At 45.4% G+C, this 17,417-nt stretch overlaps 1 protein-coding gene across 4 annotated transcripts in view; it reads left to right on the top strand.

Annotated features, from left to right (window-relative positions):
• Positions 1–628: 628 nt before the first annotated feature.
• The window catches only part of LRRFIP2 (LRR binding FLII interacting protein 2), a 171,216-nt gene continuing 154,427 nt past the window's right edge, over positions 629–17,417 (top strand). For 2 of the 4 annotated variants that reach the window (XM_068121707.2, XM_068121706.2), the window contains exons 1-2: positions 630–846; positions 13,141–13,271. In XM_068121707.2, the coding sequence (XP_067977808.1) occupies positions 13,188–13,271 (84 nt within the window). In that variant the 5' untranslated portion in view covers positions 630–846; positions 13,141–13,187. Of the gene's footprint in view, positions 847–13,140; positions 13,272–17,417 lie in introns of all 4 variants that reach the window. The other 2 variants (XM_068121705.2, XM_068121709.2) reach the window with 2 other exon arrangements.

Here is a 17,417-nt window from a genome sequence, read left to right on the forward strand (position 1 = left end):
AGTCTTGGAAGGATCTGCAATCTTTGATTTCTCTTTCTTCTTGTTTTCTGTCACTCCTGTACAATCAAATCCCCTACAATCCTATCACTCTTCCTTTGATGGGCACTCGTCTTTGATACACATCATCATCATCATCATCATCATTATTGTGGGTCTGTATGCTGGGACTACTGCTTTGCTCTCAGAATTCGGACTGCAGCTCTCAATGGCGGACCGTATATTTATTACGTACGCTCCTGGATTGCCAATCTGTGCAAACATCGAGGCCAAAGATCCGTTTCTGCCGGATTTGCGAATGTAATAAATAGATGTTCCCGACGGGAAGTGTTGAGCGGAATTACTGTACTCTATTAACCTTTCTCCACAAATTCAGCAAGGTTTCTTTATTCACAATTATGAATTTTATTTGTACAGTACAATATTACAGCGGAAACGACATAGTGACGAAGCTTCGTGGGTTAGAATGAGTTCCGAATGAGTTAGAGATTGAGTTTTCGATTGAAATAGAAGTAAGTTCATGTTTGTTTTGCGAGTGATTTAGTTATAGAGATTAATCTCACAGTGAGTAATTACAGATTGATGTCAGAGTGAGTTAAGAGTGAATTAGGAATGATTAAAAAACGAGTTGACATTGAGCTTTGTCAGTCCCAGCAAACCCCCGATGGACGCACCCTTTGATAGGCTTCTTCTTCCTCTCTGCAGTTGTTCCTCTGTCTTGAGCTGCTCCTGCTTCTTTCCTCCTCCTGTGGCTCTCCCTGCTTCTCTTCCTCAGCGCAGCGTCTCCTCCTTCACGTTCTACTTCCTGGAGCCGCAGTCGCTTCCCGTCAACTGTCTGGCTTTTCCCCGGTAAGTTACTTTTATACTTTACTGTGTGTGTGTGTGTGTGTGTGTGTGTGTGTGTGTGTGTGTGTGTGTGTGTGTGTGTGTGTGTGTGTGTGTGTGTGTGTGTGTGTGTGTGTGTGTGTGTGTGTGTATGTATATATATATATATATATATATATATATGTATGTATGTTATATGTCTTTATGAACTGACTGTTTGTGCGTCATACTCATAGTCATTAGACATTAGATTAGTCATACATATTTCCTTCACTTGTCTTAACCGTCTCTTGGTTTATCGGTACCATATTTCCATATTATAATTATTGTCTGCGCATCGGTCCATCTCGCCTTATCATTTATACTTGTCTTTCAACCTGCCGGCGTTTTCTGTCGTGCTGGTCTTTTTTCCTGTCCCGTGTCCCACTGCACTGTGTGCTCCCCAGGTATCCGCCCCGCACGTCCCCTGATACCCTCACTCACCTCCCCGCACGTCCCCTGATGTGATACCCCCAATCACCTACCTGCACGTCCCCTGATACCCCCAATCACCTACCCACACGTCCCTGATACCCCCACTCACCTACCCGCACGTCCCCTGATACCCCCACTCACCTACCCGCACGTCCCCTGATACCCCCAATCACCTACCCACACGTCCCTGATACCCCCACTCACCTACCCGCACGTCCCCTGATACCCCCACTCACCTACCCGCACGTCCCCTGATACCCCCACTAACCTACCCGCACGTCCCCTGATACCCCCACTCACCTACCCGCACGTCCCCTCATACCCCCACTCACCTACCCGCACGTCCCCTCATACCCCTACTCACCTACCCGCACGTCCCCTGATACCCCCACTCACCTACCCGCACGTCCCCTGATACCCCCACTCACCTACCCTCACGTCCCCTGATACCCCCACTCACGTACCCGCACGTCCCCTGATACCCCCACTCACCTACCCGCACGTCCCCTGATACCCCCACTCACCCACCCACAATTCCCCTGATACCTCCACTCACCTACCCGCACGTCCCCTGATACACCCACCCACCTACCCCCACGTCCCCTTGTACCTCCACACCTCCCCACACGTCCCCTGGTACCTCCACTCACATCCCCGCACGTCCCCTGATACCCCCACTTACCTCCCCGCATGTCCCCTGATACCCCCACTCACCTCCGCATGTCCCCTGATACCCCCACTCACCTCCCCGCACGTTCCCTGATACCCCCACTCACCTCCCCGCACGTTCCCTGATACCCCCACTCACCTCCCAACACGTCCCCTGATACCCCCACTCACCTCCCCGCACGTCCCCTGAAGCCCTGGTACCCCCACTCACCTACCCACACGTCCCCTGATACCCCCACTCACCTACACACACGTCCCCTGATACCCACACCCACCTTCTCACACGTCCCCTGATACCCCCACTCACCTCCCCGCACGTCCCCTGAAGCCCTGATATCCCCACTCACCTACCCTCACGTCCCCTGGTACCCCCACTCACCTACCCACACGTCCCCTGATACCCCCACTCACCTACACACACGTCCCCTGATACCCACACCCACCTTCTCACACGTCCCCTGATACCCCCACTCACCTCCCCGCACGTTCCCTGATACCCCCACTCACCTCCCAACACGTCCCCTGATACCCCCACTCACCTCCCCGCACGTCCCCTGAAGCCCTGATATCCCCACTCACCTACCCTCACGTCCCCTGGTACCCCCACTCACCTACCCACACGTCCCCTGATACCCCCACTCACCTACGCGCATGTCACCTGATACCCTCACCCACCTCCCCGCACGTCTCCTGATAACCCCACCTACCGACCCGCACGTCTCCTGATACCCCCACTCACCTCCCCGCACGCCCCCTGATACTCCCACTTACCTCCCCGCACGTCTCCTGATACCTCCACTCACCTACCCACACGTCCCCTGATACCCCCACTCACCTACCTGCACGTCCCCTGATACCTCCACTTACCTCCCCGCACGTCCCGTCCCCTGATATCCCCACTTACCTCCCCGCACGTCCCCTGATACCCCCACCCACCTCCCCGCAAGTTTCCACAAAGGTCACCACACACTTACATATTCATGAATGGCCAATCTCCGCAACAGTGGTTCCACAAACAACATTGAAATTCTGTATCCGATGCTCCCCCTTCCTCTTCATTAACGGTATGGACCTCAAACATCCGGGGCCTTCGCTCAAACTTGACTGATCTCTCCATACAGGTTGCTTCTGACAAACCAGGCGTGATCTGCTTAAGGGGGCATTCATTATACCATTGAAGGCAAAAAAAAAACATTTTTTTACAAATATACAAATGCATCAATTAAAATGTTTGTTTCCTAGTATTGTATATACTAGGGCATGCCCGTACTATATATATATCTAAAATTATATCCCCCCCCCTCTATTTACATGAAATGGTTTGGTCCAAAGCGAACGGCTTGCGGAGTTTGGTAAAGAAATCGCCATAGCGTGCACAAACGCGCAGGAAAGCGAAAGAATCGCAAATTAGTTTTAATTAGTTTTAAAACATAGTTTAACGCCAACATAGTTTGCCAACGTGAAAGAAATGAATACGCTCTCATATGTGCCGTCCGAGGCAGAGTCTGTTCGGCACGTTCGGCACACGTGATAGCTCGCTGCTCTCTGATTGGTTGAATCGTTTTTTGGACATAGCTCGGTAACTACTTGTCCGATTAATATGAAACCTTGAAAAGGCACATCCTCGGGTCCCCAGCAATATACCTGGCAAGTTTCAAGTATATCGGACCCGTGGTTGTCGAGAAACAGCGGTCACAGACAAACAAACAAACACACACACAGACACACAGACACACACACACACACACACACACACACAGAGATTGCTGGAATTATAGATAGATGTACCAAGTTTGAACGTAAATGGCCTTGTCATAGAGAAGATATAAGCTCCCCATTACACTGAACACAGTAAAAACAACACTGAATCACAGTAATGCACTTTTTGATAAAATGTCTTGATTGAAAATATGCAAAACTATATATGTACATGTTGCTTGATATATGAACATTACATTGGTATACATTACATAGCATTATATTATGCATGGTTACCATGGTAACCAGATGCATACAAATGATGAATTACCACTTTACAGCTTATATCTTCTCTATGACAAGTCCATTTACGTTCAAACTTGGTACATCTATCTATAATTCCAGTAATCTCTGTGTGTGTGTGTGTGTGTGTATGTCTGTGTGTATGTCTGTGTGTTTGTCTGTGACCGCTGTTTCTCGACAACCACGGGTCCGATATACTTGAAACTTGCCAGGTATATTGCTGGGGACCTGAGGATGTGCCTTTTCAAGGTTTCATATTAATCGGAGAAGTAGTTACCGAGCTATGGCGATTTAGCCGTTCGCCGTTCGCTTTGGCTTTGCGAATGGACCAAACCATTTCATGTAAATAGAGGGGGGGGGGGGGGGGTTCTGTGGTCGTTGCGAATGGACCAAACCATTTCATGTAAATAGAGGGGGGGTTCTGTGGTCGTTACTGCCACGTGGTTTCAAAGTTTTTTTTTTTTGTTGTTGTTGTTTGCACGCATGCTTTTTTGCACGCACGTACGGGCACCCACGTACGGGCATGTCCTAGTATATACAATACTAGGAAACAAACATTTTAATTGATGCATTTGTATATTTGTAAAAAATTGTTTTTTTTTTGCCTTCAATGGTATAATGCCCCCTTAACAGAAACTGTCTTCCTTCATGATGTCTCTGATTCCTTGGTATCTCTCCCAGGTTACTCCCTCCTCCGGTATGATAGACCTGAGCCTCGTCCTGGAGGTGGGGTTGCTGTCTTTATAAAAGATTCTCTTCCTCACTCACCCTGCACTGCCCTCTCTCCACCTCACCCCCAGGAATACCTTTGGCTACGGCTTCCCCTTTGCTCCCACCTTTTGTTCATATGTGTGTTGTACCGTCCACCAAACAGTGATGACTCCATCCACATCTCGCTGTCTGATAATATGGACCAACTTCTATCTACCCATCCCAACTCTCTCTTCCTCATATGTGGTGATTTCAATTGTCACCATGCCAGATGGCTGGGTGTGGGTACCTCTCTCACCAGCCATGGCTCTTCAGCAAAGGACTTCTGCGACTCACTGGGACTGACACAATCTGTCAATTTCCCGACCCGGATCTCAGTCAACGGAGCATCTTCTCTTCTGGACTTGGTTATGACTAACTTCCCTGAAAATGTCTGCTGCTCTTCTTCTGCTCCAATCGGCTCATCTGATCATGTGCTTGTTAAAGTGGACATCTCTCTGACCATTCTCGGAGAGCCTCCTCAAGTCTGGCATTTCACTCAGGCCAACTGGCACGGTCTTCAAGCAGCCATCAATCATCTGGACTGGTCTCCCATCTCTACCGCCTCCGACATCAACTCATCCTGGGAATTCTTCCAAAGTAAATTGCTCTCTCTCATGCACAGATTTATCCCATCTCGTCTTCAGTTGTCATACCCTTCCTCCCGTCCATGGTACACGGAATCTTGTGGTGAGGCTGTTGCCCAGAAACAACTTGCTTTCGTCTCCTGGAAAGTAAATCCAATGGAAGGAAATCTCATTTCCTTTCGCAAAGCCCGAAACAAGTGTGTGTCCACCCTCAGGAGAGCCAGGAAACAATATCTCTCCGTTCTCAAGACCGAACTCTCTTATCTGTCTCCCTCTTCCAAATCCTGGTGGTGTCTGGTCAAATCTGTTTCTGGTGTTTGTTCCCCCTCCATCCCCTCCCTCACCTCAAACGGCTACACGGCTGACTCCGCACGTGAAAAAGCTGAATGCCTCAACTCTGTGTTTGCCTCTAAATCTTGTGTCCCAAACCCATCCCTCTCTGTACCCACCGTACCCAGTCGTACCCAGCTGCTCCTGGACTCTGTGTCCTTTCCTCCTGACAAGGTGGAAAAGTTTCTGTCAACCCTCGACTCTGATTCTGCAACTGGACCTGACGGCATCAGCCCACGGGTCCTAAAATCCCGTTCTTCCGCTCTTTCACTCCCTCTCTCTGTTCTCTTCACCCTCTCTTTTGCTCAAGGTCATCTGCCATCTGCTTGGAAATCAGCCAACATCACCGCTTTGCACAAAAAAGGTGCAAAAACAGATCCTAGCAACTACAGACCAATCAGCCTTCTCCCAATTATCAGCAAAGTCATGGAATCCATCATTGCTTCAGATATGAAATCTTTCCTCTTCACCAATGGCTTGATCTCTGATCATCAATTTGGTTTCAGACCTGGTCACTCTCCTCTGGACATGCTGCTTCTGCTTTCTCAACAATGGATGGAGGTCCTCAATGCCAGACAGGAAATTAGAGCTGTCTCCCTTGACATATCACGTGCCTTCGATACGGTCTGGCACCTTGCTCTGCTCACCAAACTCTCCTCCTTTGGTATCCATGGAAGTCTCCACGCATGGCTGGCGCACTTCCTCTCTAGTCGTAGTCAACGTGTGGCCCTGAATGGGTTTCTCTCATCTCCTCTTCCTGTTCAGGCTGGATGAGGAATGGAGCGACAGAGAGTAGAGTCATCAGCAAAGAGATAGAGAGGATTTTCAAGAGAGTCAGAGAGATCATTGATGAAGACCAGAAAAAGCACAGGGCCCAGAACACTGCCTTGGGCAGTGTTCTGGGCCCTGTGCTTTTTCTGGTCTTCATCAATGATCTCTCTGACTCTCTTGAAAATCCTCTCTATCTCTTTGCTGATGACTCTACTCTCTGTCGCTCCATTCCTCATCCCTCAGATCGGCATTCTGCAGCCTCCTCACTCTCTGCAAACCTGGACAAAATCACAGACTGGGCAAACAAGTGGAACATGTCTTTCAATCCTGACAAATCTCACACTCTCGCGATGTCTCTCCGAAAAGACCGACTGGACAACCTTCCCATCCACTTTCTGAATAATCCTCTCCAAGAAGTTCTGTCAATCAAGCTTTTGGGTCTCACTATCTGCCATGATCTTTCCTGGGAAAACCACATTTCAAATCTGGCCTCCAAAGCCAGTCGCCGACTGGGCATCCTCCGTCGTGCGAAGTCCTTCCTTGGCACACCTGAGCTCCACACCACATACAAGGCTTTCATCCGCAGCTCAACGGAATACTGCTTTCCCCTCTGGGCTGGTGCTCCTGCCTCACACCTAGCTCGTCTTCACGCTGTTGAAACCAAAGCGTTTAGAATCATTGGAATCTCCCGTGATGAAGCTAACTCCAAGGGCCTTTCACTCACTCACCGCAGGCAGGTTGGTGGTCTTTCCGTCTTCTATCGACTCCTCTCCGGCCTTGCTCCCCCAGCTCTCTCTGTGCTCTGGCCCCCAAATATTCCTACAGGTCGCACAAGATCTGCCTGCAACCCTCTTATGGTTAAACTGCCAAAATCAAGAGTCTCTGCTCACCTTCACTCCTTCATTCCTCTTTTCTCCTGCCTCTGGAACAAACTCCCTTACTCTCTTCAATCCCACTCCACCCTCCAGGTCTTTAAAACAGCTGTTCACCACCATCTCTTATCTTCCCCCATCCAAAACCTTGATCTTTTCTACCCCCGCTAATTTCACCCCAAATCCACTTTTTTGAAATACCAACTTCTGTCCTGGAAGTCCTTGGTGTCCTTGTGCTTTATACTTCTCCCACCCCCTCACCCCCTTCCCACGCCTCCTACCCTCCAAGCCCTCTCCTTCCCACACATCTCCCTGCTCTCAAATGTTGTGTTTGTGTGCTTCCCCTTCTCTCCCCATCTTGTCTTCCGCTCCCTCTTTTAATATATTTTGTTTGTCTGGTTCATTTGTTTGTGAAATAAATGTTAGCTCTTTCACGAGCCTCGATTCAGTGTACAAAAAAAACCAAAAAAACAAACATTGAAATGTTAACAGTCAATATCACAACGAATTGCTTTACTTGGTTCTTCTCATCACTCCCTCCTGCTTTTCATCTCTCAGGTGGAATCACCTTTAGTTAACCCCCTCGCTCCCTCCCTCCCCCTTCCCTTCCGTCCTTCACTCTACATGTAATGTAGAGGAATACCTATCGTCTTTCCTATCGTTTTTCTCCACCACTACCTTTCTTCCGCCACTTTTTTCATGTCCGAAAACTTTAAAATCAATGTTCTGTGCAACCGTTGGTCCGATTGGCACGGAATTTTCACCAAGTGATTGGCTAAAATTGTAAAAATAAATTACTACGAATTATGACATCATAGGTCACGTGGTATGGGCATCATCTTGGAAAAAAACCTTCAACTTTGCCCCTCTATATCTCAAACGGCTCAATGGAAAAACATTAGTCATGGCTCATTCTAAGGAACTCTGTATTGTGACCCAAAAATGTGTTTATTTAGGATATTAAAAGTGCTAAGGTTACGAGGTTAGAATTCGACAAACAGAATCCTTCATGCCACGAATATGTCCATGACCTAAGTGAAAAAGAGAAATTTAGGGCAATTTTTTTTTTTGACGTCGTACATCACATGGTTCGGCGGCCGTATTGTTTTTCGTGAAAAACACTAAAACCCCTTTTTCTCTGCAATGGCTGAACAGATCGAGCCCAAACTTTGCATGCTTAATCACATACCCATGACAAACAAAAAGTTCCTGGGTGATGCCGTCATACATCACATGGTTTCGGAGTTATGACGTTTTTAAGCATAAACTTTAAAACCCATCTCCTCCCTCATTTTTGAAGATATCAAGTGGAAACTTTACACATATTTTCCCCATGTCAGGAAGTTAAATAGTAAGGGCATTTTATGAGATATTTCACAAATCTGTTAACTAAATTGTTACCAAAAAATTTCTTCACCAATATGTTTGTAAAGGTGTGTAATAACATGTGTTAAAATGTTGAAGTTCAACTCCCCCCGTGGGAAACCCAGAAAAAAAGCTGTTGAATTCGGGTACCGAAAAATTATTTTCGAGAATTTTTATTTTTTTTAATCGGCCCTTAAGTAACTTATGAGGGGTCAAATAAGGGGTTTTCATGATTCTGAATTGATTGTTAACATTAATATTTTCACTTTTACATTTACACACAAAGTAGCTTTTATTTCACATACATATATAATACTCAAGAGTTATTTCTCATTCACAATGTCAGAAGTTTCAACAGTCATTGTCTATGTCTTCTTCAGACTCAACAACATCATGACTGCAGTTTCTGCATGTAATGCCATTACAGACTCCACAGGCCGAGATGCACGTGACCCCATTCTTCTTGCAGCTGCATCGCCGGTTTGTTTCCCCAACCTCCATAAAGACCACCTGATCATTACTTGACAATTCACTTTCACTGGCTGGCACTTTGGCTGTCATCACTGATTGATCCTCAAGCACAGCATCAACCGCAACCTCATCATTGATCTGTTCATCGGTTTCCTCCACAATGGTGTCAAGAGTGCCAGAAGTATCTGGAACATCATCTCCACTCCTACTATTAAGGAAGCAGTATTTGTAGTTTTGTGTCTCCGTGTAAGACTCGGTGTATCCCAGCCGGTGGAACTTGTTGAGCATCCATTTTGACCCAAATCTATGATCAAGTTGTATGGCAAGCCCCATTTGGTGTGGCAATACTCCAGACCGAGGTCGACAGGCCTTAATAAAATTCTGCCCCCAAACGGCAACTCTTTCGTCTGTCTTGACAATCGGTCTCAAGAACATCTGAAGGCTTGCAGGAACAAGTGTCAGCTGACTATCGATGTCAGTCATACTGTGTGTGGTGGGGTATGACTTTGGACCTAAATCAATCAAGGCAATATCATTGGATATGAACTTGAGTGCCGTCTTTATGATCTGAGTCTTCTCATCTCCATGGTCAAGATTAGCATGATGCTCTCGCAGAATATTGTCGGTGCCATCTTTGAGACAGAGTACATCTGCCCTTCTTTCCTGTGTTGTGAAATACAAGGTGTCTTCGTATTTCTCTAGAAGTTTTATCTTTAGCCAATGCTTTGAATAAGAAAGGCTCTTCTCTGGTGACTGATCAAACTCCTGCAGCTTTTCATGGACTTGGTCCATGTTCATTACCCCATGCTCTAATTCTGAGTCTAACCATTCGCAGAATTCAATAAAAACTGCCTCTCGCTCCTCATCAATACTCCTCTGTCCTCTCTTCCTTTTTCCTTCCTCATCAGTCTTGGACAAACTGTCACCTCTCGCAAACATGTTTGCATCGCAAATGGTACAGTGTTTCTTCGCTACCAAGTCGTTGATCCCTTCCAGGCGTCCAGTGACTTCAGTGCCCCAGTCATCCCCGCGACTCCGTGCTGTCTTCAGCAAGCTTGCCTTCAGTGTATCTGCAGTCAAATTATCTGGCACTCTGTATTTCTTTCTAGCTTGTGCTGGATTATTTTTGTAGAGCTGGGCTGGTTGGTTGCAAAGAATGCATACATCCTTATACAGGAGGTCAACTGACTGTGATCTTCTAGAACTGCAGCCAGTTGATGAACTGAACTCACAAGTAGTGCGTCTTCTCTTCAACTTTGATGACTCTTTCTCTGCCTTTGATGCTTGAGCTGACTTCTTGGTGGTTGCAACAAAGTTGTTGTACAGATCATTTTTACACTTCTGGTGGTACCTCAGTTTTCCTTCCTTTTGAGCCTCCTTCATACGTTCCACAACAGTAACATTTTCGACAGTTTCTGCTTGTTTCAATAAAGTTGAGTATCCCTTTGGAGTTGCCTGTATGAGCCTTTCAGCTGGTGTATCCGAGCGTGCACAGATGAAGCAATTGAGCACAGGTGGAGTAACGTCTTCATCCATATTGCTAGACTCCATGTCCTGCAAAGTAGAAAATGAGATATATTTAGAAATTATTTTTCCACAAAGGAGTGTCTGTGGTGAAATATAAATGTTAACAATCAACTCAGAATCATGAAAAACCCTTATTTGACCCCTCATAAGTTACTTAAGGGCCGATTTAAAAAAATAAAAATTCTCGAAAATAATTTTTCGGTACCTGAATTCAACAGCTTTTTTTCTGGGTTTCCCACGGGAGTGGACCTTCAACATTTTAACACATGTTATTACACACCTTTACAAACATATTGGTGAAGAAATTTTTTGGTAACAATTTAGTTAACAGATTTTCATATGTTTCCCTTACTAAAAACGTTTCTTGGGAAGTTGCGATAAGTCACATGATTTGGCCGCAATAAATAATTGAAGGAGAATCTTAAAAAGCTTCTATCTCTTGAACCGCTGCATTGATCGACTTGAAACTTTAATGTAATGTAGCTCTCATCAAGGGGAATAAGTGTTTAAAATTTCAACATGATTGGTTGTACTGCATGTAAGCCAGAAGTCGTTATTGTTGGAAGAACAAGAAACGCAACACCTTGTCTTCTCAGGCCATCTCACTGATCTTGTGTGCCACTGCCATTTTTCGGATTTATTTCCTTTAAATATCATTTTCTCTGCAATCGTTGGACCGATTGACAGGAAATTTTCACCATTGGAGAAATTGTTGACATTGGTTAGACACAATTGACATTGGTCTGCAGAATCTTCTAATGGTAATTATGACATCATAGGTCACGTGGTACGGGCGCCATCTTGGAAAAACTGAAAAACTTTGCACCTCTATCTCAAAAAACACTGTGTAGAAAAGAATGTGACATGGCTCATTGTAAAGCACTCTCCATGCAGAATAACATAGGCGAATGATGATGTCATAGATGACGTCATAATTCGACAAGGAAAAAACTTAATCCGATCAGGATGAAATTTATTGAGCACCATCCCAGTATAAATTTTTGCAGAAAAAAAAATGACGTCATAGGTCACGTGGTTTGGCCGCCATATTGTTTTAAGAGAAAAGGCTTAAAAACCCTTTTTCTCAAACGGCTGAACAGATCGAGGGCAAACTTTACATGCATGACCGGGTAGCCATGACGAACAAAAAGTTTGGGGGCTGTGACGTACGACACGTGGTTTAGAAGCTATGACGTTTTGAACCATAAACCTTTAAAACAGCTCCTCCCTCATTTTTGATCATATCGAATGGAAACTTCAAAATAATGTTCCCCTTGTCTGAATGCTAAAATGTCCTTTTGGAATTTGTGATAGCTCACATGGATTGGCAGCGGTAAATAATTAAACGGAGATCTTAAAAACCTTCTGTCTACTGAACTGCTTCATTCGTCGACTTGGGACGTTAAAGGAATGTAAAAAGGGTCAAGTGGAATAAGTGTGTAAAGTTTCACCATGACTGGTTGTTCGATTTGACAGTCATAAATAAATTGAAGGGAAATATGAAAAACAAAATTATCTTGAACCGCTTGATTGACCAACGTGAAACTTCAAACGAATGTAGATATCCCCAAGTGGAACAAGTGTTTGAAATTACAAAATGATTGATTTTATGCTCTGGAAGGTAGCGGTTGTTATTGTGTGAAGAAGAAGAAACGCATCATTTTATCTTCTCCAGCTATGTGACTTTTCAGTGTAGCTTCAGTTATCAAGAAAGTGGGGTTGTATCAAAGCGAGGTTGTATCAAAGCGGGGTTGTATCAAAGCGTGTCCAATGAAAGAGGGGTTGGATCAAAGTGGGGTTGTATCAAAGCGTGTCTGATGAAATCGGGGTTGTATCAAAGCGTGTCCAATACAAGCATGTCTGATGAAAGTGGGGTTGTATCGAAGTGTATCCGATGAAATCAGGGTTGTATCAAAGCGTGTCCAATGAAAGCGAGTTGCATCAACGTGGGGTTGCATCAAAGCAAGGTTGCATCCAAGCGGGGTTGTATCCAAGCCGAGTTGTATCAAAGGAGAAAGGTGGAAGAAACCGGTCAATACTGCCAGCAGTTATAAAGTGGCAGTCCTAGTTTGATTTTATTCCTTCCCTTGTTCTTTAGGGTTAGCTAGTTTTTAATAATTTATTTCTTGTTTTTTTTGTGTGGATAGATTGTTCATTAATAATGGAAGCGGTGTTTGATCTCTTGGTCCAATTAGGCTTGAAGCCAAATCATTTGAGAGATCAAGAGTACTGTTGTCTGATTGTTCTGTTTGTTTGCCATTGCACCGTCGGGGTCTTGTAAACTGGTGTACAGACGTTTTACGTCACGTTCGATACATACAAAGCCTGAACGCACCTGACAGCTTATCTTGCATTGGCCTTCACATACTTGGAATTGACTTTTTATTTTCCAGATTGATCCATGGCGAGATAATTTTGTTTATCTTTTTTATTTATTTTATTGAAAGCATATGTGTGGCACTGACAAACATTAACGTTTTTTTCTTGTACGTATTCTGCAGTTTCTCGAGTGGATCAAGGAGTGCAAGTTGGAGCTTAACTGGTCACGATGGGAACGCCAGGCAGGAAACGCAACCCAGTGCGGGAGACATTTGCGGCTGAGGATGAAGCCTTGGGACATATTGCCAAAGAGGTGAAAATGGGCGTGGCCTGCTGTCGGGCATGCACCACACAGCATATTTGATGGTAGAGAGGGTCTGGCTCTCAAACAGTCCTGGCGGGCAGTACCCACATAGTTGTGCTGTGTGACCGTACCTTATTCGTAACGGTGCCCATTTCGCTACTCTATTCAGATTCTTGCATACAGCTACTTGTGAAACATGGGGTCTTTCTGCAGGTTTCATATGGAGTGTCCTTCATTAGCCCAAACGGATTCTGCCGACTTGTCCTCCTATATTTCACTCCCGGAAGTCCTTATTGGATTCACATTAATAATGCCCCGATATTTTATACCAGACTGTCGGGTGCTTACACCCTTCGCCACCCCTCAAACTACAAAAGTCCATATTTGTAGAAGCATTGATTGATTATTTTTAGTCAAGTGAATTCACAAGAAAAAAGAACCATAACATTGGCCTTCCTTAATCACGTCTGATGCACTTGTATTATAACCTGCACAATCCAGGTAATTTTTCTTCTTATAGCTTGATGTCTCCTTCTATTCTTGGTTATTATGTTTCACTGAACGCTTGCTTGTGTTAATGTGCCGTTGATGTAAAAGCCAATCCCGTTCAAGTTTGTATGCTGCAGACATGCATGATAATCTGATTATACCAGTCTAAAGTGTGCAGGGAATGAATCGTGCACGACACACATTACCTGCATGCATGACACATGACACATCACGGTCAGCCCCTGCCGGCCATACCGATGCGTGCTCGGATTTCTGTGAAATCTAAACCGCAGCGTGTGCAACACTGAGATCCTGGTCTGGGTCCAGAACTACAACCTCAAGATATTACTTTTTATTGTTTGGCCTCGTGTTCTGCAAATGTTGGACCTATTTTGTATTATTTTATTCCATTCTATTTTTTGCATTGTTTAGTTATCTACCAAAATATTTCTTCCAAATAAAAGGATCAATGAATCATCTTTTTTGAGCAAATACTCCCCCATTAGTCTCACCTTTGTAAACAAGATAATAAAAATAAAAGCATTTTTTTTTAAAGGTTACCTTATGTTTCCAGGGCCTCCCAGACCCGACACCTGGAAAGGTGTAACGTTTTTGACAAAGTTGTGCGTATATCCTCTAAATAAAAGGATCAATGAATCATCTTTTTTGAACAAATACTCCTCCATGAGCCTCAACTTTGAAGAGAAAAATACTTTTGACTTTAATACAACTAGTGCGTGCCCGTACGTTTGTTCTCATCCGTTCATCCGTTTGTTCTGCACGACGCCTTGTGACGCGCGTAGCGTCGCGTGCCAAGCGAGCAGCTCGTTCTTCATCCATTTCTTCTGCACGACGCCTTGCCTCGCGTTCAGTGTTGTCTGCCAAGCGAGCAGCTCGTTCTTCATCCGTTTCGTCTGCATGACGCCTTGTCACGCGTCCAGTGGTGTCTGCCAAGCGAGCAGCTCGTTCTTCATCCGTTTCAGCTGCACGACGCCTTGTCACGCGCGTAGAGTCGCGTGTCAGGCGAGCAGCTCGTGCTTCGTCAGATTCCATTGTGCGTGCACGACGCGCAGTTTCGTTCCTTCTCTGTCGTAAACGACGAATGGATTGGGGCATTGTGTGATACAATCGAGACAGTAAGTCGTCACTATCCCTAAGTCCGGAAGTTAAGTCCTCACTGTCCGGAAGTTCGCATATCGCAGTTACGATTAATCGCAAATTAGTTTTAATGGCCAATTCTTCAATTTCTCAAACCGCGAGGCAGAAACGACAAACACACGCGGTTCCTTCGCTGTAGCCTGACCGTACGTGCAAAGAAAAATTAAAACTTTCATCGTTCCTTCGGTCTTCGCTCTCGTCCTTCGCCGTTCCTTCGCTCTCGTCCTTCGCTGTTCCTTCGTTCACGTACAAAACGTATGTGTTTGCTAAATAAATGGCCATAACTTGGTAACCACTTGTCCGATTAATAGCAAACCTTGAAAAGGCACATCCTCAGGTCCCCAGCATTATATACCTGGCAAGTTTCACTTAGATCGGACCAGTGGTTGTCGAGAAACAGCGGTCATCGACAAACACACACACGCATTGTTTTTACAATTACTGGAATTATAGAGAGATAACAATAGGCCCCCTTCAAAATCCCCAATCTCTCTCTCCAAAACCGACACTGGACACCTGCAGTCGAGTTTGCGTTCTGCCGATGATCTCCCCTGCTCGTTTCGTGGCCGCGTGCCGCGGCGCAGAACGCCATTACGCACGTGGTCCAAGTCAGTGAAGTAGGGGGGAGGGGTGACCGCAAGGCGGCGCCCTATGTACGTGTTTGCTAAATAAATGGCCATGACTTGGTGACCACTTGTCCGATTAATATGAAACCTTGAAAAGGCACATCCTCAGGTCCCCAGCAATATAGCTGGCAAGTTTCGATTAGATCAGACCAGTGGTTGTCGAGAAACAGCGGTCACAGACACACAGGCACACAGAGATTACTGGAATTATAGAAAGACTAGGGCATGCCCGTACTATATATATATCTAAAATTATATCCCCCCCCCTCTATTTACATGAAATGGTTTGGTCCAAAGCGAACGGCTTGCGAGTACGGTGACAATCCCCCCCCTCTATTTACATGAAATGGTTTGGTCCAAAGCGAACGGCTTGCGAGTACGGTGTTTTTTATCGGACCCGTGGAATTATAGATAGTAGTTTTAATTAGTTTTAAAACATAGTTTAACGGCAACATAGTTTTCCAACGTGAAATAAATGAATACGCTCTCAAATGTGCCGTCCGAGGCAGAGTCTGTTCGCCACGTTCGGCACACGTGATAGCTCGCTGCTCTCTGATTGGTTGAATCGTTTTTTGGACATAGCTCGGTAACTACTTGTCCGATTAATATGAAACCTTGAAAAGGCACATCCTCGGGTCCCCAGCAATATACCTGGCAAGTTTAAAGTATATCGGACCCGTGGTTGTCGAGAAACAGCAGTCACAGACATACAAACATACAAACATACACACAGAGATTACTGGAATTATAGATAGACTAGGGCATGCCCGTACGTGGGTGCCCGTTCCTTGCCAAAAAAAAAAAAAAAACGCTACCCGTACGCTCTACCCCGCCCGTACGCCCGTAAACAAAAAAAACAACGCTCTTCGCTTCCGCCCTTCGCTCTGACTGAATTGGGAGAAATAATGCGCATAAGAAATCGAGAAATTATTATTTTCTCCGGAAGAAATCGAATTACGAACCGTAATGGCGCACGCGCTCGGCTCGCTCTCACAACCGCAACAACGCGTTCTGTGATTGGCTGCCGGAAGTGCAGTCTTCACTGTCCGGAAGGTCGCAAATCGCAGTTACGATGAATCGCAAATTAGTTTTAATTAGTTTTAAAACATAGTTTAACGGCAACATAGTTTTCCAACGTGAAATAAATGAATACGCTCTCAAATGTGCCGTCCGAGGCAGAGTCTGTTCGCCACGTTCGGCACACGTGATAGCTCGCTGCTCTCTGATTGGTTGAATCGTTTTTTGGACATAGCTCGGTAACTACTTCTCCGATTAATATGAAACCTTGAAAAGGCACATCCTCGGGTCCCCAGCAATATACCTGGCAAGTTTCAAGTATATCGGACCGGTAGTTGTCGAGAAACAGCGGTCACAGACAAACATACATACATACATACATACATACAAACATACAAACATACAAACATACAAACATACACACAGAGATTACTGGAATTATAGATAGATAAAGGGCATTTGTTCCCACGGCCGATGAGAGGGGGGTCGCAGGGCACGGGTAGCTGCCTTGGGGCCCAGGGTCTGTTGAGGGGCCTGAGCTTCTCCCATATTTTTTTTAACAGTACAGTGAAACCCTTCATCGGGTCATGCTCACTTCCTCATCGTTACATGATTGAAGAGTCATGGCCGTTGACAGATCACATTATGCTTTGTTTGTTGTCCCACATTCTTATGGGTTGGCCGGGGGAAATGTGGCCCGTGTTAGGTTTTCGTTACCGCGATAACTTGAGAATGACTGAAGGGATATAAGTCAAATTTGGTGCAAGTATGTATAATGAGGTAAAGATGAACGGATTCTATTTTGGGGTCACAAGGTCAGGTTATGTTATATAAAAATCCTGTTCCGTGATAACTTCTGAATCAG

Source organism: Myxine glutinosa, chromosome 7 (genome assembly GCF_964187855.1).
Source record: "Myxine glutinosa chromosome 7, kmMyxGlut1.1, whole genome shotgun sequence".
NCBI classification, from domain to species: domain Eukaryota; kingdom Metazoa; phylum Chordata; class Myxini; order Myxiniformes; family Myxinidae; genus Myxine; species Myxine glutinosa.